General features: G+C 39.9%; 1 protein-coding gene across 5 annotated transcripts in view; it reads left to right on the top strand.

Annotated features, from left to right (window-relative positions):
- ARFGAP1 (ARF GTPase activating protein 1) overlaps window positions 1-14,355 on the top strand; it is a 31,545-nt gene extending 17,190 nt beyond the window's left edge. For 3 of the 5 annotated variants that reach the window (XM_075072215.1, XM_075072217.1, XM_032766264.2), the window contains 6 exons: window positions 1,289-1,321; window positions 2,736-2,765; window positions 4,369-4,425; window positions 6,748-6,807; window positions 8,933-9,009; window positions 9,741-14,355. In XM_075072215.1, the coding sequence (XP_074928316.1) occupies window positions 1,289-1,321; window positions 2,736-2,765; window positions 4,369-4,425; window positions 6,748-6,807; window positions 8,933-9,009; window positions 9,741-10,098 (615 nt within the window). In that variant the 3' untranslated portion in view covers window positions 10,099-14,355. The remainder of the gene's footprint in view (window positions 1-1,288; window positions 1,322-2,735; window positions 2,766-4,368; window positions 4,426-6,747; window positions 6,808-8,932; window positions 9,010-9,740) is intronic. The other 2 variants (XM_075072218.1, XM_075072216.1) reach the window with 1 other exon arrangement.
- Window positions 14,356-23,017: the final 8,662 nt, after the last annotated feature.

Below are 23,017 nucleotides of genomic sequence, written 5' to 3'. Positions count from 1 at the left end.
AATGATTAAATCATGAGCTGTGATCCCTTTGACCTTGCACTTAACAGCCTGAATCAAAGGGTAGGAGTCCTTGTTGTCCCATACCATATCAAATACCAGCCATGTAACCACCACCTTATAAACATGTTCCAACCTTGTCCCCCCTTTCCCAACACTACAAGATGAAAGGGCCTAAAACCCGTCCTCACCCTCTCCCCGCCATCTCATGGGATCTCCGTCTTCCAGCAGAGTTTCTCAGCTTTCAGCCACATTAAGTTGGCCACTGAAGAGGAAATAGCTGCGGGCGGTAGGTGCCTGACTAAGAGCCTCTAGAATCAAGCTGCCAAAGCCTTATACATCCAAACTTTCGGACATCCCACCACAGAATTAAATGTAATTTACTATCTAGTGCCGACAACTCTTGACAAACCACCCCACACCACAGTTTGTGCCTTTCTCATCTGTAGACTTCCCATTCCTATGGATTCATGAGAATTTCATATTTTGGACATTGTTCCTACTTCCTGTATTTTCCACATATTTACTTTTGGATATGCATACACAGCTTTGGTGAGGCATTTCTGTAAATAATTGGAGCACTGCACATAAAAATCAAGAGAAAGATAATTAACATTTATCTACCATTCTTTGTTTAAAGGGGTTTTGTTTTCTGGGGCAATGCTGTGGATTAGTGCTAAGTCAAGTTAATGTTTTCTGCAGAAATTTCACACTGAGCTGTACATTGTCAATTTGGTCAGTTGCTTTGTGTTTCAGTTTTTTAGTTCAGTAGATTTACACTGAGCTATAAAGTCAGACTGATTTACTTAGCACATCAGGGAAAGATGCTGGTGAAGTGTCTAGAATTCTGAGTTGTCAGAGTGGAGTTTCTGGCAATACTAGGCTACGATGTTTCCCCTGTCTTTATGCCCCCTTTCGGCAAATGGTTTTATATATATGTCTGGGGGATTATATAAGTAGCTATGCACTTACTATTAGAGCTAGTCAATATTTCAACATTTTAAAATAAAAAATGAGGAGAGTTTTTTTTGTGAAAATGCTTCTTTTTTAAAAAAAAATCCAGTTTTTGTTTGCTTCTGTAGACAGTTGATACCTTCATAGAAGGATGGAAGAAGTGTACTTTCTTTAAAGCTAACCATGTTCTAAGAAATCGAGCGTGAAATCCTGGACGCCATTGAAGTCCATTTCCCATTGGTTTCAGCTGGGATCAGGATTTCACTCACTATGTCTGTTTGTTAGGGAGAAAAAATCAAATTGATCTAAACAAACAATTTTATTTTCCATTTTACAGGCTACCAAATTTGGATCTCAAGCAACTCAAAAGGTGATTAAAACAAGTAGCTCTGTGTCATTTACAGTAATCGGGCTTATTAGGAATCCCTACCAATTCTCTTTATCAGTAGTACAAGATGTCTTGGATCTGGTCCTTATGAAACCATGGTTTCATATCCTCAGTGCTGCCTATTTGCATCTGTATAATTATACATTAGGATATTGTCTCTTAAAAACTACATATTAGATTTTACTCCCACAAGGATTGTGACTTTTTTATAGTACGCATAAATAATAGATGTAGTTATTTGCTACTGAAATTAAACAGATTGAATGAATGAATGATTTGATGCCATACAGTATTGTTATGATTGTGTTTTTGAGAAACTTAAGGATGGTTTCTCCTTAAAATATATGCTTCTAATTTTTGTGTCATCTGTAAGTAGATGTTTTAATAGAATGCACGTGCTCATTCCGTTGCATGAATTGAAAATAGCACATTGAATAATATTGTTGAATTAAGATGATTGTGTTTAAACAGGCAACAATTTCAAATGTACACATTTCGTTTTTATACTGAGATTAAAGCGAGGACAGTCAGACCTAAATTGCCTACAGCTCTGACATAAACATAGTCTGTTTATGTAGAACATTATTGAAAATCCCAAGCCGGAAAGCAAAAATCTGGCTTTACTCCTTGAATTTCCCAAGGAATATGATTAAGTGCCAAAATCTAAATGTTATGTTTTGGTTTGGAAGGGGATTATCTATAGTACATGAAAGAGTCTTGCTCTTGAACTGTGATTCATGTGTGTACCTCATTAGCCTGAGCTACATGGGACATTGTTCAAAACAGGGTTGGGAAATCATGGGAAGGCTTGATGGTCAGCAGGGAGTTAGAGGTGCTAGTATGTCACTATCTCACATTAGAGGCTAACGTTGTGTGTTTTTTGAAGGATTAACAAGGGAAACGTCACTCAGAAGTATTTCAACTTGAACCCTAGCTAAAAGCCATAAGATATTTATTGCTTGGCTTGAATGAGAAAAATTTAGTGTTATGGAAGTCTTCCTCTACATATAATTTTCCATTTTGAAACCTATTCTTTATATACTGTTACATTTAGTGGGTGTGCATCTTTTTATAATATAGAGAACTAAATGTAGAATGTTCTTCTTCAGCCATATTAATGATAGCTCAAATTTGTTAATTAACAACCTGATCTGTTGCTTTATAGCACACATTTAGAATCTGGCTTACGCTGAACTGTGGCGGCCATGTATTTTGTAATTAAGTTTAGCTACTGGACATTAAACAGACTTCTGCTCATTATTTCTCTTGTCAGTAGAGCCTGGAATGGGAAAAGGATCATGCTACTTAATTTGCCTGAAAAGTGCTTCAGTTTTTTTGCTAAAAGCTGCTTCTTCTACCTTCCTTGCTCTCTTTCTCTTGTGCTGTCTGGGTAAAGTTTTGGGGCTACAAGCAGCAGCCAGAGCCGGTAAAGCACTCACGTATATTCACGTGCATGGGCGCTTTTTGTCACTGTTCGTGCTGAATATGTGTGTTTGCTATTGTGCTGTATTTTTATTTCCTCTTTTTAAGTCAGTCATTTTTTAATAGTGTTGTGTGCATCATTCTGTAATGTCTATTCAAGCCTATTTAAAATAGGTTAAATTAGTAAAAAAGAGCCAGTTCTGCTTTCTGGTATGTTAGAGAACATTCTGTACTGTGAGCTATGCTACTTGCAAACGTTAGTCATGTCAGTTTTTCCTTCTGCATGTGGAATTCAAGAATAATGTATATACTGAATAGCTGAAGTGCCATTTGAAGCCAGAATTTAGTAAGAGAGCCCCACAGAAGGAATATAGTGTTTGTTGTACTGGATGACACCATAGGTCTATCAAGTTTGATTTCCTGTCTTTCACAGTGGCCAATATCCAGTCTTTTAAAAGAAGACAAAACCGTGTCACCCACTGCCCCTTTCTCTAATCATCTGCAAAATTGTGCAGCCCTGTTACTGTACAAAAGGGTCCTCCCTGATATCTGCAGTGATCCATTACCCCCTGAAAAATCATATTTGATATTCTTTGATCACTAACTGTAGTTAATTATACTTTTCTAATGACAAATTGGACAATGTCTGAGTTAATAGGCATAAAATAGGCTGATTCAAATTCTGTGGGGATTTTTGTGTTTTGGGTTTTTTGCAAATACTTGTTTATAAAGAGAATGAACGGCAGCAGCTTAGCACATAAGCAGCTCTTCAAGAACTAATCAGTGTAGTGTACTTGTCACCCAATGGCTGGTTAAAGATTGTTTTATTATGGACTGTGAGAAAAGGAATAATTTTAAGTTATGAAACTCCAAGTGACTCTATCCTTTTAATATTGTCCTGCCAAAATCATTTGTGACTTCCTCACTCTTACAGTATGGATTTGTATGCTGTAAACATCATCTCTAAAGTACAGCAGCCTTATGCATCTATCCTAGATATAATTACAGTTTTCCTCCTAGCATGTCTGCACATCTCAGCGGAGAGAGAAGCTTAAGCTATAAAATAGTTTAATCATCCTTTCACATGGGTATGACATGGTGTATTGCCTAGAAACAGGGAATTGGTTATTAATAGATGACATTGCCTGTGTCACAGGGAGAGTATTTTATTATGAAAGAATTAATATGAAAAGCCTTGTGTCTGCTGATTAATCCCATTTAACAAGAACATGTAAAGAAGGGTACAGTTCTCAGAGCTTTTCAAAATATTTGCTAAAGCTCATGGCTTAGCAAGAGGCCTGCCTTCTGGGCTGTTGCTGGTTGAAAGGTTGTGCCAGTTCAAGGACAGACCTTTCTTGGGCTGTGGGAACTTTCAACAGCCTTTATTGCCTTTTATCTGTGTTTTCTTTTTCTTGTAGCACTTTCTCTGTAGTGTTGCATTGTGTGTGCTTTTAGCTCACTATGTTGCTTGTATGAGGCAAAGCTTAAGGCTTTTCTGTCCTATGTTCTTTGAGTCTCCTGCAGGCTAGTTTCTTGGCGGTGAATGTTGGCAGTATTTTATGAAGGAAAATATAACTGACTTTACTTTTTGTTTTGCTTTTAAATAGGCATCAGAGTTAGGTCAGAGTTTAAATGAAAATGTTCTCAAACCTGCACAGGAAAAGGTAACTTTGGAAATGAGTAAATTTACTTACAGAGTATTTTTGTATTACCTAGGAAGTCATTTTGTTTTTTACTGCCACAAGTAGTTAGGTATTTGACAGCATGTTCAGTTATTTTACATATCCTGACCCAGTAGCAGAGGGAAAATGCTAAATAATTCAACATTAATATTACCAAAGAAATGTTCAAGTGGCAAAATTGTCCTTGTTTTGATGGGCTTCATGTCCGAATCAATCCTGAGATCCTCATTTTCTCTTGCTGGTTCTCTGTCCCATGAGATGCCCTGTTACAGCCCTCTTCCTTCATGGGATGGAAGAATGGCTGGGGCTCCATTCAGAGTCCCTCATGGCACCTCTTAATTGGCTAGAGAGGTCAGTGATAAGCAAATATTTTGATAAGTAATATTACCTTAGTGAGTGTTTAATTTCATAGTAGTCACGCTTCTGACTGCTGGTACCGTTCCCTTTCAAATAAGAATCTTGAAGGCATATCAGAGCATCCGCAGCTACATAAGGGTTCATATATTCTGGTCAGTAATGTGGTTTCTAACTGATTGCAGACAGATTTTAAAAGAAATATGATGTTCTTGATTTTTTTTATTTTTTTTTTTAGCTCCTTGTTTTAATCAGTTAATCTCAAGGATTATCTGTATTCATAAAACAGAATATACTCAACCTTTATCCTATTCAGTCATTTTACAAGGAAAAGAGTAACTGTTAGTGTTACTTCTGAAATTATTGCTATATTGTTTACTGGAATTTAGAATACAGTTTTAAAGGATCAAAAGCTGGAGGAAAAGCCCGTCTCCTCACATGTATAGATATTTACACTTTAGCTTTAGATACATGGATGAATGCTATGTGTGCTTTCCAGGTAATCCAGCTGGCAAAGAAAGCCAAGCAGCCATTCTGAGTGAGTGGTGCTGGCTAATTTTACCATAATGTGTCAAATATGTCTTCTCTGTTAATGTGTAACACAGTTTTTTATACTTTTTTCCCAGGTGATGTGCATTTAAATTAGCCTATATATCTACAGCTTTTTAGATCAGTCCCAAAATTTGTATAATTAGGCCTTCATGTATGAGAATGTGGTGATCTACTTACCTATAAATCTTTTCCTAAACATACATATTTTTACTGTTGAGATAAATACACCAAAATTTGTATAATTAGGCCTTCATGTATGAGAATGTGGTGATCTACTTACCTATAAATCTTTTCCTAAACATACTTATTTTTACTGTTGAGATAAATACATTATTTTTTGTTTCATGGGGAACATAGTACCAGCACTAGATTCATGTCAGATTTGGGAAAAAAATAAGCCTATCACCCAAGTAAATCAGTCCTCTTGTATCACATACTCATTACATTTGTCTTTTTTTTTTTTTTATATGGAGTTTTCCACTCTCTGTGATCCTGAATCATTTCCAGAATAGAATCTTTTTACAGAAATGAATCCCCTTATCAAGATTTTCGTTTTGGTAGAGATGGTAAATTCTGTATAGATTCAAATAGGGTAATTTATAATACAAAGTATATTGCAAACAGTACATTTTCTTAGGGTGCTTTTCCTGTCGCTCACTTCCATATCTTGGAAGACTACTGTAGTGAAGGACGTTGCACACTAGCTAAGGTAAATAATGGCAAACTGCCCTTGGGCAATGCTTTGTTAGTTTATTCTAAATAAAATTATCTTCTAGATATTCTAGATCTTCTACATAATTGACAGCAAGCAGTGACAGTCTGGCCCATGTGTAACTATATTAGGTCACTTATACACTTTAGTATTGGGATGATGGTTTTACGCTAGCTGAGAAACTAAATTCCAGTGTGCTCCAAATGACCAGGAGGCAAGGATATTAAGGCTTTTGTAAGGTTTCCAGTAGACTTGTGTAAATGCTAAAAACATCTTCTTGGAACCCATTCTTATAGGTGCCTTGTTTTCAGTCTCTCCAGAATACCATTTTATGCAGTAACATATTCTTTATAAATGGCCATGCAGTAAGTTTTTGGTTGTTTTTTATCTGTGTGGGGTGTTTTTCCCACCCCACTCTTCCCCCAGTTCTCAAATTTCCTGTAATAGTGCCAATCCAAAGCCCAAATAAGTCAATGGAAAGAGTCCCACTAACTGTAAAGAACTGAAGATCAGCCCATTAGTAGCAGCAGACTTCATATATTTTCTTAACCTCGTTGTCTATTGAGTCAAATATGTTTTAGCTTGTTTCTAACTTTTGTCCTTAGCTGTTATCACAAGCTGTCCTGTTTTAAGCTGTAGACACCATTTTGTTTCATCACTAACTATGCACATTTTGATTCATCTAGGTGAAAGAGGGAAAAATACTTGATGAGTTCTCCATGGGGGTATCTCATTTGGCCACCAAGGTACGAAGGGGCCTGCCTACCCATTAGGAGGCCAAATACTAAGCCAGTCTCCATATTCTTTCATATGCACAGGTCACACAAACACAAGTGATAAGTGTCTTATAAAACAAAATCCCTAAGATGTGTTAGTTTCTGCCTTTTGCTATTTATCTGGACTCAATACAAGTAATCTGAGAAAGGGATATTTTAAACACAAGATTGCTTATACCATTGACATAATAAAATAGCTTGATACACAGACAGGTTGTGAGTGTAAATAGTTACAGGTACACTAACCAGATCTTAGTAGCATCTGAATGATGCTTACACTGACAGTGAAATGTAGATGTGTAATAGAATCAGTGACTCAAATGCTTCATAGTAAATGTGTGCTAAAGAATATGGAGACAGCTTAAATACAATATGTACACTTATTAACGTGTGTACCTTTTTTCCATTATGCTGACATTGCTTGGTAATGTGGTAAGTGCTCCCTACTACTGCTTGTTTCAGGACACTTGCAACATTTTATAACATGCTGTTTCAGTAATTTGCACAGCGTTGCCTAGTGCTTTTGATGTCTTAACTGTTGTGGGCAGTTAAAGTCAGTATTGGAAGTCATAGTGCCAGGAGTTTTTCCTGTTTGAAAGGATGGGAATGATGGAATGCTTCAACAAAAAAGTGGATTAATGTCTTGTCCATTTTGCTCAAAGCCTGGCAATTTGCCCCATCATACATAGAGCTCCAACTGGTGTATTTGGATCTCAGAGTAGTGCTCATTATTGATGCCATTTCATGGGTTGTGCTTATGATCTCAGCATGACAGAAGGAAAATGTGTTTTGGAATTCCTCCAACAGTGACATTCAAGAAATTAACTTTTGGCCTGTCCATGTGAGCACTAAAATGAAATTGCTTTTGGAAACCGTTGGTGAAACCGCTTAAGTATATTTACACTGTTGCTGTGTGAATAAAGTCAGACCCTGCAGCAGATCCGGAACTTAGTTAATCATTGCTGGTTTTGGATTAACTCTGGATTTACATCAGGGTAATTGAGATCAGAATGTGGCTCCTAGTTTGTGGTAATTTGATGAATCACATTCAGAATTACTTAGCATGCAGGCACTGTTCTATAGCTATATTTGGTTTAAAACTTGCTTAGCATGGACACAAGCCTTGTTAAACCATTATGAAATAGAATACTGTTTAAAAGTTCTAGACAGGGCTTCATAATCTAAAGATATCAAGTTAGGTCTGTTCCAGTATTTTCTCGCTTATGAAGATCTTTATGTAGCTCTAGCCATGTACCTAGTTTCTTATACCTGTTTGTTAATATATGTTACTAAATTTCCATCAACTCCCTGACTTTTATTCTTGCTGATTTACAAAATCTACAGTGAAACAGATTGGTGAGTGTCTGGCCAGCTCCCCAACTAATGACCAGAATGGCTAGAGATGCATGCAGAACTGGTGCTTCACCACTTTTCTGGGGGCACACCATTTATGCACAAAAGTGGACATACCGAGTTGGAGTCTGGGGCTAAACACACAGGGTCTGAGTCTGTCGCCCAGTACTTTATGCTGCCATTCACACTAGTGCAAAGTGGATGGAAAATATTACCATTCTGAACTGGTGGTGATTGTGATTTTCACAGTTACGTCACAAAATCCATCACAGTGGAGAATCAGGTGACCCTTCCTGCTCTGAGCAATGCCAACATTTTCATCAGAAAATTTGAAGGTAAAAGTCAAAAGTTGTCACTACCAACAGTCAGGTGGAAAAAAATAAGCCCTGGTTGTCTGTCCAATTTTTTTGTTAATTGCTCACTTGTTAAGCACTGTCCAGTCAATGTGTTTCTTTCAGGCACCTTGCAAAATCATAATGAAAGCTTAATAGCCTAGACATAACAATGACTTGCTATGATGATGACAAAAGAGAGCCTATTTTAATTGCCATACTGGCCTCCCGAGTGGGTGAGTCGAACTTTGTGAGGCTGCTTTAAATATGTCTTCATATGCACAAGGGTGTATTCTGTGGTGGTGCATTATGGATTTTAAGTGGCAGTCTTTATTAGAACAAATGTGTGAGCTCAGTCCAAATATGTGGTAATTCATTAAGTGTGAAGTAACCTTGTTCTTTTTTTCCAGGTTCAGGGGGTTGGCAGTAAAGGATGGCGGGATGTCACCACTTTCTTTTCCAGCAAATCAGATGATCTTTCTGAAAGGTACTATCTTTTTTTGTTTTGTTTTGTTCTTCTCTCTAAAATACATGGATTCATAAAGTATGTCAAGATATACCCCGTGTTTTCCCTATAATATAAAAGTAGCAGGGAAAACTTTTTTCCTCAGCAATACTAGTGTCTTTAATTTTAGTAGGAAGAAACATATTTTTCTTTCATCAAATCTTCACTAGTTTTCAAAAGCAATAAATACCATTTCACATAATAAACAGGTAATACAGGGCACACAAATAAGACTTAATTTAATTTAGCTGGTCATCAGCCCTGGCTATTGCATTGAGACCAAAATAGCTCTGAATGTAACTTTTTTTTAATTCATGCCAATTCAGATGGAATACATCATCTCTTATATTTTCAAAGTGATTACCCAAACCAGCAAAATCTGGAAACTAAAACCCAAGGCAGACTCCATTTTAAATATATTCATTCAAGTTCCTCTGCCTTGCTCATCTTTGTCATCTCCAAATTGCTTTGAGCAAAGGGTACTGGCACTTTTGTTTTGTCTATTCTTGTTGATTAATGTCTCAGCTGTAAAATTAAATGTAGAAATACCATTTTTTCCCTGCAGAAATACCTAATTTATAAGCTGATGACAGACAAGCTTAGTAGGAGCTGGGGGTGAAGGTTTAGCTTAAGCAGATTTATTAATTCAGTAATGTGAGATGAGTGCTACAAAAGTTGATATTTTCCCCACCTCTGTTCTTTTTGCTTTAAAGACCGCCTGAGGGAGACAGCTATCAGAACAGCGGAGGAGAGGGCTACCAGAACAATGCTGCAGATCAAAGCTTCTGGGAAACCTTTGGCAACTCAGACCCACCCAAGGCTCATAAATCCCCAAGCAGTGACAGTTGGACCTACGTGGACAATTCCACAGAGAAGAGGAGCTCAGATAGCTGGGACGTCTGGGGTTCGGGGACGGCCTCCAACAACAAGAACAGTAACAGCGACAGCTGGGAAAACTGGGAGACCAACTGGGAAAATGCTGGAGGGAAGAGCAAGACCAAAAAATCCCCCAAGAAAATGACAAAAGTGTCTTCAGCAGCTGATGATGGGTGGGATAACCAGAACTGGTAGGCCTCTGTAACCCTGCTTCGCATGGCGAAGGAAGGAGTCCATGCTCTCTGATGAGAGAAGTTTCACACACAACTGGATTAACCTGGTGGTTCTTGTCGACCTGTTACCTTGTGCTTCCCCTTCATTCTCCTTTCTTCTGTTCCAGTTTAGAAGAACAAATAGTATCTCAGTCTCATCATGACCATATGAAGATATGGCTCTCCCATCGTAAGGGATAGTAATAGATATATTCTCCTCACCATAGCGCTATTGGAGCTGAGTATGCAACTTCTTAAAATGAGAACTCAGAGGAGCAAATCAGTGCAAGCATGTTTTCATGGCACAATATTGCATGTGTAGTTTCTTAGGATTGCTCCCCCAGTATTCCTAACTTCTAATGAAGTTCTAGAGAACATCTGGGGTGGGGTGATGCAGGGAAAGGAGGGGCTATGTCTTCAACAGATAGCCAGCAATTGAGCGTGTGAACTGCAGCTGAATAAGTACCAGTTTAAATGCCTCTCTCTACTGCTGGCACTGCATTAAATCTGGCAGTTAAAAATAGCCGTTAAGACACTTTTTATTGAAGCTGTATTTTTAAACTTGGCAAGGTTTGAGAACTTTTTTAAAACTTTTTTTTCCTTAGAGAGAATTCCTAGATGAAGTGGAAAAACAAAACACAAACCTAGAGCTAGATGATGATTAGTATGTAACTCACCATTTTGTCAAGCTGACCATATAGGAGTGTTCAGAATGGCACCGCTTCTTGCCCTTTGATTTAGGGATGTACACAGTGCAGATTTTCTGCAGGTGTATCATGCAGCGTGATAGTATTTGTTCCCTTTTAACTATTAAGAAGTGTCTTCCTCTCTTTAGCTTTCTTCCTTCCCGATACCTAATTTCACCTGCTATGTTTTTTGTTAAAATGAAACCTTTCTCCTCTTCTGCTTGATCTTTTTCAGCATGTGTTGAGCACAACAGCAATGAAACTTTGGGAAAATCTAGCAACAGAAAAACAAAATTGGAGAAGAGAGGGAAAATAAAAATTGTTAAAGATAGAGATGAGCTAATTTTGATCTATAGATGAATAGAACTCTGGATTTAACAGTGAAACTTAAATTCAGCAGATTGATTAATCTTCTCTTCACTTTGTCAAATAGAAACAATTCTATAATTGTTTAAACCACGTTTTCCTCCACAATTTCCCTAATACCTTTAAAAAAAAAAAAAAAAAAAATTCAAAGAGACTTTAGCCAGGTCTGAGCTTTGATTATTTTTTTACCTTCTTGAATGTGGAAAACTAAAATAGAGGAATTCAGATATTTCCTTTAACGAAGGTGTCTTATGTTAAGTGTCTGCTGTGAATGGAATGTAGATCTATTTTTTTATTGTTACTGTGGTGTAATGTCATAAATATACAATATAAGTGAATATTGTAGTTAGAAGTCACTTGAAAACTTCAAATCATGGTGCCATTGGATAATACGTCAGATATTAGTGTGGAATTCTGTACCGTGGATATTTGTGAACCTTTTGAGAGTAAGAATATCTTTGTATTGACAGGCTGACCAAATGATAGCTGATGCTGATCGTTTGATAAGTTTTCTGTCTCAGCTATTGCTCAGTTTCTGTCATTCACCATGGAGAAGGTTCAAATTTAACCAGTGGATATTGGCCATAAATTAACTGTCTTTAGCAGCCAGAAAAAAAGAATCATGAATTACCCAAACGTATTAATGGTTTCTTGATTTATAGTCTAAGTAGTAACCTCTGTGTTTATATTATGGAGAAATTTTGATCTTGCAGGATTGTTTGTTGTGTTTCTATCACTATAGTCTTTCTGATTATCAGCTGAATATTTTTCTGATCTGTTTTATACCCTCTTCCATGCTGCTCCCCCATCCCTTATCTCAATGGTTTTCTCTTGATTTAGTACCCTTTCAGTAACCTTTTGGTGATATGATGAGACCCACACCTAACCAGAGTACTTCACGCAATGCTAGTAATTATCCAGAGTTTGCTTGTGCCAGAATAATGCAAGGCTTTGTGTGTCACACTAAAGAATCCTAGTTGCTGAATGACCCTTTTTAAAATGGCAGCAGCATGGCAAGATCTAAGATGCCAATGCTTCTTGTGGTAGTGGCACCATTTTCAAGAACATTTACAGCCAGAATCCATATGAGTGGTTTTACTGGAATTTCTTCTCTTCTGTTTCAGAGATCTTGTTGTCATGGCTTGACTGCATGTTAAACATGTAACAATTCTTGTATTTTATGCATACACTTCTGTTACTTGCTCTTCCTTTCACTTGTCTACTGCCCAGTTTGAAACTAACGCATGTACTTTGAAGGCCATGCTATGTAATTTGTATGTGAAGTGGTATTGCCCAGTCCTTGACTAGCAATTATCTTTTGTGAAGTGTTGCCGTAGTCGTGACAGCAAAATGCACCTGATTAGCTGGGTTGCCTGACTTCTGAAGTTGTTTGTCTAAAATGATGTCAAGCTGATTCAGCTTCCTGTGTTCTATTTTATTACTGTCTCTTTTCACCAGCTTCCTGAAATAGCTTTCTGTAATAGGTTGAGCGATCTATCTGAAAATAATTTGATGTGCATATACTGTTGTCCCTATTCTCCCTACTTTTGTGTTTGCCTAATAGGGAATTGTTTACATCACACTTGCAGCTAAGATTGGCTCAACATAGATTTTAGGTCTATACTTGAACAGAGCCCTGACTGAGTAGAACTTCGTAACAGTGGTGTTCTTCCAGTCCAGGAGACAGTGAAGGAATAGCTTCCTCCTTTGCACTGTTGTGGGGAGTCTTAACGTACCCTTACGCTTCCAGAGTGATATTGTAGGGTGGTTAAAAAGTAGCATTGTGATGGAAGATATGGATGGAACAGTAAAACTGGACCTGTTGCTCAATCCAAGTGCATGCATTTCCCATTCATTTTAGCACCACTGAATCAAAAATGAATTTTTTTGCCCATCAAAATCCAGATGGTGTAGCATGTCTTTGAGTAGTGGTGAGAGGAGGATGAAACTAGGGCATTTCCTTTGGCCAATCTTTGTTCTCTTTGGTTTTAGTTTATTAGCAGTCATTTGAAAGCTGTTCAGTCAGGGGAGGGCAGTATCAAAGCCCAGTTCTCAGTGGAAATGTTTTCTTATCCTAAAAAACACCCTCACAGCTGGCACTGTTGTATTCTTGAGACGTACTGGTAACTGAATGGTGGCGCCTCAGCTGCATAGATGTAGCCCAGCTCTGAGTTTGAGACACATTCCCAGGTATGCAGGCCTGTAGTGCTGCAGTATGCTGTGCCTATTTTGTGGATAAGCAGGACTTCTGTTTTCAGAACTCTGTCTTGGACCTTTCACAAGCATGAATTTTTTTTTTTTTTTTAAATGAAGGGGAGATGGACACTAGGGAAATGGTGATTGGGGAAGTTTTCTATTTGATAGTGCATCTCCCAGGTTAGCCTTTCTAGTGTTTCAGTCTCCATTTCATTTAAACTGATGGATCTCATCAATGGCATATTTACAGCACAGAACTTCTAGGGCATTCAAACTCAGTGCTGTTTGCAAAGGAGCAAAACATCTTAATTCTTGAGTGTTCCCAAACCAGAAACTGGATCTTTTGCTTCTAGCATTTAGGATTTTGAAATGTTGCTTTCATTTTGTCTTGAAGCCTGTCACTGGTTACTAAATTTCAAGAAATCTTTGGCCAGCTCTCCTTAATTCTTGATCCATATGATAATGCTGCTGCTTTTTCCTCGCTCCAAACATTGTAACATTCCACAGGTAAATAATGTATTTCAGTGTAATAATCTGTGCAATAATTTAACAAGTATGAGTGAAACCTCCTTTGTATTCTGATTCAGGAAATAAGATTTAAAGATGCAGTGCCCCTTCTTGAGGTCAAAATAGCAATCAACAAAAGTATGTCAGTATCCCTGTTGCCTTTGTAAGTGACCTAATTTTAAAATCCCTGCCCAAGGAGGGTTTGTGCAATCTAGAGCTGAAATAGAAGTAAAGAAGTGGAATCTAATGCCCATTACTAGAGTGTTGGATTGTAATGGCCTACAATGACCTCTTCTGGAGCCATTTTTGTGCCAGCAGAAGTTTGGTAAATGGGGGGGGTACTGTATCTTTAATTTTCCTTGTGTTATGTGACATTAATGGGAATGGCAATTTCAGTGAACAATATGTTCTATGGAGTGGTACTGGACTTGAGCTGCAGTGTCCTCTTTTACAAGAGCATTACAATAAAGCAAAAAGTAATGGAATAGAGTGGTGTCCCTTCAGGAGATTGACTACACTTAATTTTAAAAGCCTAGGAAATACCATCCCCTCTGTGTGGACCTCTTTTTGTCTTCAGTACAGTGAAACCTGATTTAAATGATCACTTAAGGGATATACAAAATAGGTTGTTTAATAGAGGTGGTCTTGCTAACAAAGTGAAGTGGATTGTTACTCAAACTGTGGGGGTAATCTAAAGATAGGATAGCATCCTTCTTAGGATGCTATCCTATCTTTTACTATGGTATCAATATGGAAAGGGGCTGGTGCGAAGGAACAACATAGTGGCATACCTCATCCCCTCACATGGAATCCTGGGGCAGCTAAGTGGTGTCATTTATGTCCTTGTGGTGTTGGGATCACACACATTCTTGACTGAAGGTTAGTGACTGTGACATGAGCTCACCTGGGCAGTGGCTGGGTTTAAAGATGGTGGTAAAGGAGGGAGGAAATTGGGGGGGGGGGGGGGGATGTTAAGGGGGAGGGGAGAAGCTATCATATAAAGATTCATGTTTAACCATAAATTTGATAAGACCTCCAACACTAAATCTTCCTTTTTAAAGTTTATTTGTTTTAGGACCAGTTTTGGAGAACATTTCACCTGTGGTCTCAGTCCTTTATTTAAAAGTGAGCTATTAAGTAGAAATGAACAGTGAGTTAAGCACAGATTTATGTGTTCAGTGATCTCACTAACCAGGCCGCATGAACATTTGCCATAGAAATAACATAGAACGTTCACTTCTATGAAATCTGCTATTTGGTTAATGCAAGATTTCAGAGAATCATGGATGCGATGAATATCTGAACTGGGTTTGATTTTATACATTGTGAAGCTTGCCTCTTCAAGAGAGTTCATAAATGGTCTGAGACTGACCCCTAAAAATTTGCAGATCTTTAACTGTTACCTCTTTTTGATAGTCAGGACTGAATCCTTCTTGCCTTGTTCACACACATAGTTTTATTGACCTAGAGGGCTGTGTCTACATGAGGGAAGTGAACTTGGTAATTGAACTTGTGCTAGACTAAGTATCACCTGTGCACTGGGTCCATTTGACTCAGGCCATTTGATTTAAGGTTTGTCTCCTGTTGCCACTTGAGTACTGCTACACAGTTGCCTACCAAATTACATTAGTGTAGACAATGCCTTAGCTAGGATTCCTTTGAGTAAAGTGAGTAGGGAATCTATTTGACCATCAGCTTTGAAGACCAACCACTCAGCAGCATACAAAAGCACCATGGAAAGGCTTAACAGATTGCACCATGTATTTGGAATGTCGAAGGAGCTTACACACAGTAAGAGCTGAGCAGGGAGCACCATTCACAACAGAGGTGGATTGAATAGCACCACCTAGTGGTTCACCACCCATTTGATTTTAAGGATTTCAAAAGAATCTACTGTTTGTGTATTCTGAGGCTTTTGACGTTAGGCAGTTGGGCATGCTGAATAAATGGTAGATTGCCTGGGATAGTGTGACTGCAATCTGAGATAATGTCAGAAGCCATTGACTGTACATTTGGGGTTCTTTGCTCACATGCTATAACTGCATTAATGACACTTTATTAAAATGAGCCTTGGCCTCTGAGAGGTGCTTGCTAGTGATCCATGAGCTGGCTGGCCTCCATTGCTTTTCCCAAACTGCACAGGCTAAGTAGTACACAGATACCAGAGTGCTTAGGGCAGTGTAAGAATCTAGACAGGATTAACTGGGCTTGTCTTTGAAGCAAGTCTGCTGGGATGTAGCCATAATGAGAGGACTTGTTAAAAATCCAGAGGAGCAAATAAATGGGGGTCTGATCAGTTTCTGTTTGGAGAGAGTAAAATTCAAAGCTTAGCTACAATTATCATTGATGCTTTCAAACCTTTAAAAGAGGTAACTTGCAAGGAGCTCCAGAGATACTTGCTTATATGATGTGGTGCCACCTGTCCGGTGTCTAATGGGCCATCTCAGCATAGTGGTACCGGTACCTCATCAAGACATCAGAGCCATGGGAAAGGAAACATTCTCTTCTAAGCAGTTTGCTGATATGGAGTCTAAGAAAAATGCACCTTGTATTTTTTTTGGGATCCTCCCCTCTGGGCTCTGAATTTCACTAAGACCATGCCAGAGCGGGCTGGCGCATAAACTAACTGAAAAACCAGTGTGCATGAAGTGAAAATCAAAGAGTGCCTGTGCTAGACTCCATTTGGAGACTTGAAGTGTGGTGAGCTATTGGTAAGTGATGGACTTATTCTCCCAGACTGGTGATTACGGAGTGAGGTTGTGCTGGATCTCACTGAGCTTCCTATTCCCTGCTCAGGCGAGCAAACACAATGCTATCAGCCTTCCACAGTTTGTAAATCTGCCTTTGTCTTTCCCTTCAAGCTCTGCCGAGCATAAGAGGTTCTGAGGCTGTTGTATCGCACGATAAGTCACCTTCTGCCAAGAAATACAGAATGGCTTAGGTTTGTCTTTGTGAAATGTATTCTGCCCACTTCTGATTTCAAGTGTTAATGGCTAATGTTTGTAATTCTCCATCAGGTTTTCACTTTACTGCCCTATATCCTGAAGGTCAGATGTTTTAAAGACATGTTCAAACCTGCAATTTATGTCCCTCTGTCTGTCTGTCTCAGTTGTACCTGGACCAAGGAAGTCCTGGTTAAGATCAGGCTCAGAATCAGGTCTTCATTCTCCTAGAAACCTTCCAGCATTTGTGACTGCATATAAAAACTCCGATAGTTCTAAAGTGAGTGGCTGCTACTTGAAACTAATGTGTATCTTTACAATACACATTTTTATTGACATTAGCAATTAGTCATCACACCAATACTACAAATGTGTAACAAACTGGATCGAACTCACAGTTCTAGTCCTGGGTGATTTTCATAAGCACTCATCGTTAACCTAATTGTGCTCCTGTTGAAGTCAATATGAGTTTGACCAGTGGTGTCAGCAGGAGCAGAGTTAGGCTAGTGCACATAGAGTATTAAGATACCATATTATTCATAACTTGTCTGTGATATCTCATATGTGCATCATTGTCCAGCTCTGCTTATGGCAGATCTAGATAACATGGTGGTTAAAATACAGTTGGTTACATGAGGCCTTGTCTACTCTAGCACTGTAACTAACCAGTGCTACCACTGCTGGGGAAGAACTGACTATAAAAGGAGGAACTTTTTTTGGCAAAAAACCCAGCATAGATAAAGCTACAACCACCACATTGCAATCCATGATACCAGTGACAGTGCAAACGAACATCCTCCATGAACAAGGGAGTACGAAAATGACTTGAAAGAGGATGAAGAATCTTGAAAGTAAAAACTGCGTTGTACATTCATCTAACTGTAGTCTGACTACCTTTGCTTTCATCACACTGCAGACCCTGTTGTTTGTACTGTAGTAGCACCTAGAGGTTGAAATGAAGAGGCCCTGCTGTGTTGAGCACTCTATAAACCTGTAAATAAAACTTGGGAGCTCCTACTCTAGGATAATGACAAGGTGAGGTCCTTAAGCATGATCAACAGCAGTTCCAGTTTTCTTCATGGCCGCCAGAGGGGGTTATTTTACTACCTGTTGCAATTAAACACACTCACTCACTCACTCCCAGTTTAAAGTCTGTAGAAACTAGAAATTAGACACCATGCTAGCAGCCTTGTTCATATCCTTGCTCCCCCATCTTCCCGCCACACCCTCTCTTCCTTGCCCCTCTCTGCGTCTGACTTTTACCTTAACGTTATGCTTGGACTTTGTGATGTTGTTGCTTCTGTAGCAGAGACAGTGAGTGGCCATGCCTGTGATTTTTGGGACTTCCACTCCTCTGGCTGAGCTGCTGTATCTTACTGGAGGAAGCCAGTTTTAAGTGCTGGGTTTAGTCTGATTCCATCGAGTAGAGTTAACCTTCATCTTGTCAACCTGGTCCTCAGTCTTTAAACTAACACAAACTCTTTTCTTTGTAATGGGAAGGTAGTGGGGGTCAGAAAGAGAGGAGGGTGAGTTCCTAGGGCTTGTATTGTTTCTTAGCAACACCCAATGCCGTTAATCAGAGGCTCTGTTCATGTGTGCTCCAGCAATTGCTCACAGAGCAAATGTTTTAAAGTAGGTCTGGCTAGGATCACGCAGAACACAGCAGAAGGAGCAGTTCTGGCAAGTTAAGTGCAATGTTAATTATAACATAATTAGTGCATTCTCACTGCACTGTGGAAGAGTGGGGGTCGAGTACAGAAGCTGAGGGATTATTCATTATGCATCTAAAGTCTGAGGCCTTCCATCCCCCGGAGTTCCAGAATCAGTTACTGTGTGTTTATGAAATATTCCAGTGATTGAGAAGCAGAGTAAGCTATTAGATAGGGCACAGGACTGGGAATCAGGAGCCTTGAATTGTTTTCCTGACTCTGCGATTCACCAGCTGAGACACCTTGGACAAATCTCTTGACCTCTCTGGGTCTCTCTCCCCTGCAATCCTTTGGCCTGCCTATTTAGTTTGTCAGCTTTTCTGAGCAGTGACCGTCTGTGCCCTTGTACGGTGCCTGGCATAACAGAGCCCTGGTCTTGGGCTGCCAGGCACGACTGTAATACACACAATATATAATACTCAAGGAGGAGCCTGTGGTTTTCTCCCCATCCTTCCATCCATGCCATGATTGTCTATCTCTGCATATGCAGCGTTTCATAATAATCATAGATGGGGCAATCTTCCTCTTCTGCAGTTAGCCCCTTTCCTGTAGAAGCAGTATAACTAATCTGCACCATACGCGCCACAGGGAGATTGTATATTTCCAAAGAGGGATGGGAGAAACTGCCCAGGGGTTATATGGTGCTCTGCGGGAGCAGTGGGTTTTTTATCTTTCTCATTAGGGGAGTAGGAGTGGAGTGTGCTGCAGAGATAGCATGCTCAGGCCTGTGGGTGAGGGGCCTTTCATCTGTCTTCGCTCAGTGATCTCTCTATCATCTGTCCCCCTTATGCCTGGGTCAAGCCAAGTCACTTTTCATAAGCACCACATTCACTCTCTAGTGTTACACGCTTAAGGAGCAGACTTCGCTTTCTTAGAGAACTTTATTATCCCTTGAGTTCTGACCTTTCTTAAGCAGCTTTCTACAGGCTCCGTCTTCCCTGCTCTGGACTTACAGGCAGGATTCATAAAACAAATACGTGTATTTGCTTATCAAGTACCCTGCCCCTTTTTTTAAAAGGGGCAGTTCCCATTTCCTACTAAACAAATATTTTAAAATTGCTAGAAAATACACAAATCTGCAATGTAAAACCATTGTACAACAACCTTTATTCCAGGATCCTCAGACAGGCAAATATGGACATTTTTAAAATAAAAGGTAACCTTGTTATGCTAGTTTCCACATTGCTTTTCTCATCCACACCCTTTCTGTTTTTGCTGGAATAGCAGTAGCGAATGCAATGTGTTTCCTTGGCATAGCTCACTAAGCATGACTTAAAAGGAGGTGATAAGAGCACAGAGCAAAGTGGTATTGAAATCCCGTTAGGGGTGTGACAGCTAATTCTGATAGTGACATGATAGGGGTAGGAGCACTTCCTGTCACTCTGGAGTGTCTCCGTAGGGAACCAGATCCATTTAGACTGACATGACACTGCAGCCTTGATTAGGGGTTTTTTTAACCTGAGGACTGTTGGAGGGAGGGAGGGAGAAGGCTTGGAATAACCTTCCCCCCTCTCCTCCTCTCCCCACACCCACCAAGAATGGTGAGGAAAAGGGAAACGAAGAAGACATAGCTCTTAGATGGTTTCTCTTACACAAGTTTGTTGATTTTCAGTTGCACACTCATGATTCTTATCACAAGTCTCGTAATATTTGCTTTGTTTCAAACTCCAGCTTCTGGAGTCATGTGATGAGATAATCTCAACTTTCATTTGAAAAAATAAGTAAATTTCTAGCCCTAATGTTTCTGGAGGAAAACACTTGAAAACATGTCCCCTAAAGACTCAAAACCCAGAAAGCAAATAAAAGCCCCCTCTCCCTACAAATCTATCTTTTTTGTAAATTGTTCTTATGAGTTCAAGAGGCTTGGTTCATGATACTTACATGCTCAGGGTTGCTAATTTGGAAAAAACAATATATTGTGAGCTAGTTTCCTCTGGTCATACCGATGTTGCACCATTGACCTCAGCAGGGTCCCATATCTATTGTATTTTCTGGAATGAAAGGTAGAACGATCAAGGATGTGAACGTTTCAGTCTTAGATTTGTAACTGGTTAATGAGAAGTTGTTGAATAACATGTTCATTGTCTGCCAGCACTATGTAATAACACTCCCTAGCATTTGATACATTTGCTGTTCTGTCTCTATAGGCTCCCAAGACAGAAACAAAGGGTGGACCAAATTCTCTAGAGCATTAGGGCACTTTTAGAACACTTTCCCAGTGCAAAGCTGTCTGAAATCTGGCTTAGCTGGCCCGAGGAGCGTTCCCTCGGGCAAGGGCTGTTCTTAAGTGGAGTGGCCCCGGTGTTGGAACACACAGCCACCTTTGCACCCCTCAGCTGCAGGGAGCAGTCCTCCAACCTTGCTGAGGATTTTGCCCTCTGATGTGTACTACCCTCCATCTTATGTTTGTTTTGCACTTCAATGCAGAAAGCAGTGAACTAACTTGCAACTGGCCCCAGCGGGCTTGTAGATATGTAGCAAAGTATAAACCTGAACAGGGGCAGACTCTCTCTCTTACACACTTGTTGGAAACACAGTCCCTAAAATCAGTTTTACAGCCAATATTAGCTGTAGAATTAGTAGAATCCCTAAGTTTTTGCTGATTTGAACAAATATCAGTGGAAAAATGAGACACACATGGAGGGTAAGTCCATTAATGGCTATTAGCCAGGATGGGTAAGGAATGGTGTTCCTAGCCTCTGTTTGTCAGAGGGGAGTGATGGATGGCAGGAGAGAGATCACTTGATCATTACCTGTTAGGTTCACTCCCTCTGGGACACCTGGCATTGGCTATTGTCGGTAGACAGGATACTGGGCTGGATGGACCTTTGCTCTGACCCAGTACGGCCGTTCTTATGAGGATGAGGTATCTTTTATTGGACCAACTTCTGTCTCTTTCACCAACAGAAGTCATCGTTTATTGGACTTATCTCACCTATCTTGTGTCTAGTAGCCTGGGACCCACCCGGCTGCAACAACAGTAATGAACAATCCTTTCTGGCATCAGGCAAGTGCCATTGCATGTACTAGTTGGGAGCATGGAAATAATTAAATACCAAGGGTACGTCTACACTACCCGCCGGATTGGCGGGTAGCGATCGATCTATTAGGGATCGATTTATCACATGTAGTGTAGACGCGATAAATCAATCGCCGATCAGCAGTCAATGGGAGAGCGAACTCCAGCAGTGCGAGAGGCAGAAGCCGTGGCCGTCAATCCAGCACTGCGAGGACAAGAAGTAAGTAATTTTAATTTGATCTAAGATGCGTTGACTTCAGCTATGCTATTCTCGTAGCTGAAGTTGCATATCTTAGATTGATTTCCCCCTCTTCCCCCCCCCTCCCCTCACAGTGAGCTGCAAAATAAGACATCTGGTTTTACCCATGGGCTCCTCTGTCTCTTCTGTATTTCTAATGAGTTGATTTGGTTACTAATCCTCTGAAATGGAAAATTTCAGATATGCTAAATCGTCTGGAGAGGAAACTTAGATGAAACGACTCTGCGCTGGTGTATGCATATTCATTGTATCCAAGGACTGCACAATAAGTTGTATAGTATGTTTCATCTGATAGCTAATTAAGCGTGTGTGTGTGTTGGGGGCGGAGGTGTATATCTAGGGATCATGTTACTCACCCCTAAAATGCAGCTAGCTCTGGAGTGGAGCTTAACAGCTGCTTAGCAGTGCCTTCCACAGTATGCAACACTTCAGAGCGTGGACTAAAGATGATGGTGAAACTGCAGTGGGCTTCCTTGAGGTAAAAAGAATGTAGTTCTGTGTCTTTAGGGCACAATTGCTTATGGTGTTAACACTCTTATTTTTATGGAAAAGGCGATGGGCTCCTATGGGCTATATTTTGTAGAAGGCCAGGTGGACACGTAACAATGTGCGTACCTCACTGGGCAGACACTTACTGTAACTGCACATACAGATTGGGGATTTGTTTGTGCAGATCAGGCAGGCAACTGCACCTGGGACTAAACTCCTGACTTTGTTGGTTGCTTGGTCCTTAATGACCAAAAGTGTGAGGAACTCCAGCTTTAGTTCTCATCAGAAAGATAGCACTCCCCAAAAGCAGAAGACAGTGGCTCTTACTAGGGTCATCTTGAGAGCGGGAGTGGTTAGGACACCTGCATTGGGTGTAGCAGCGCCTCCAACAGGCAGCTTAGGGTGAGCTTCGCAGGCATCAGGGCACCCTTGTGCTGAGCTGCTGTGTAATGGTGCCCCCTTTGGTCCCTGCAGGAACTGATTGGTGAGTATCAGGCCAGGTCTACACTGCGACTTTAAATCGGTTTAATGGCCGATATACCGATTTAACGCTGTATCCGTTCACACGATGTTGTCATTAATATCGACTTTAACGGCTCCTTAAATCAATTTCGGAACTCCTCCCAAACGAGAGGAGTAGCGCTAAATTCGATAGTGATAACTCGGATTAGGGTTCATGTGGACGGAAATCGATGTTATTGGCCTCCGGGCGGCATCCCAGAGTGCAGC

Source organism: Chelonoidis abingdonii, chromosome 14 (assembly GCF_003597395.2).
Source record: "Chelonoidis abingdonii isolate Lonesome George chromosome 14, CheloAbing_2.0, whole genome shotgun sequence".
NCBI lineage: Eukaryota > Metazoa > Chordata > Testudines > Testudinidae > Chelonoidis > Chelonoidis abingdonii.
The sequence above is the reverse complement of the archived record's forward strand: the minus strand, read 5'-3'. Positions and strand labels throughout refer to the sequence as shown.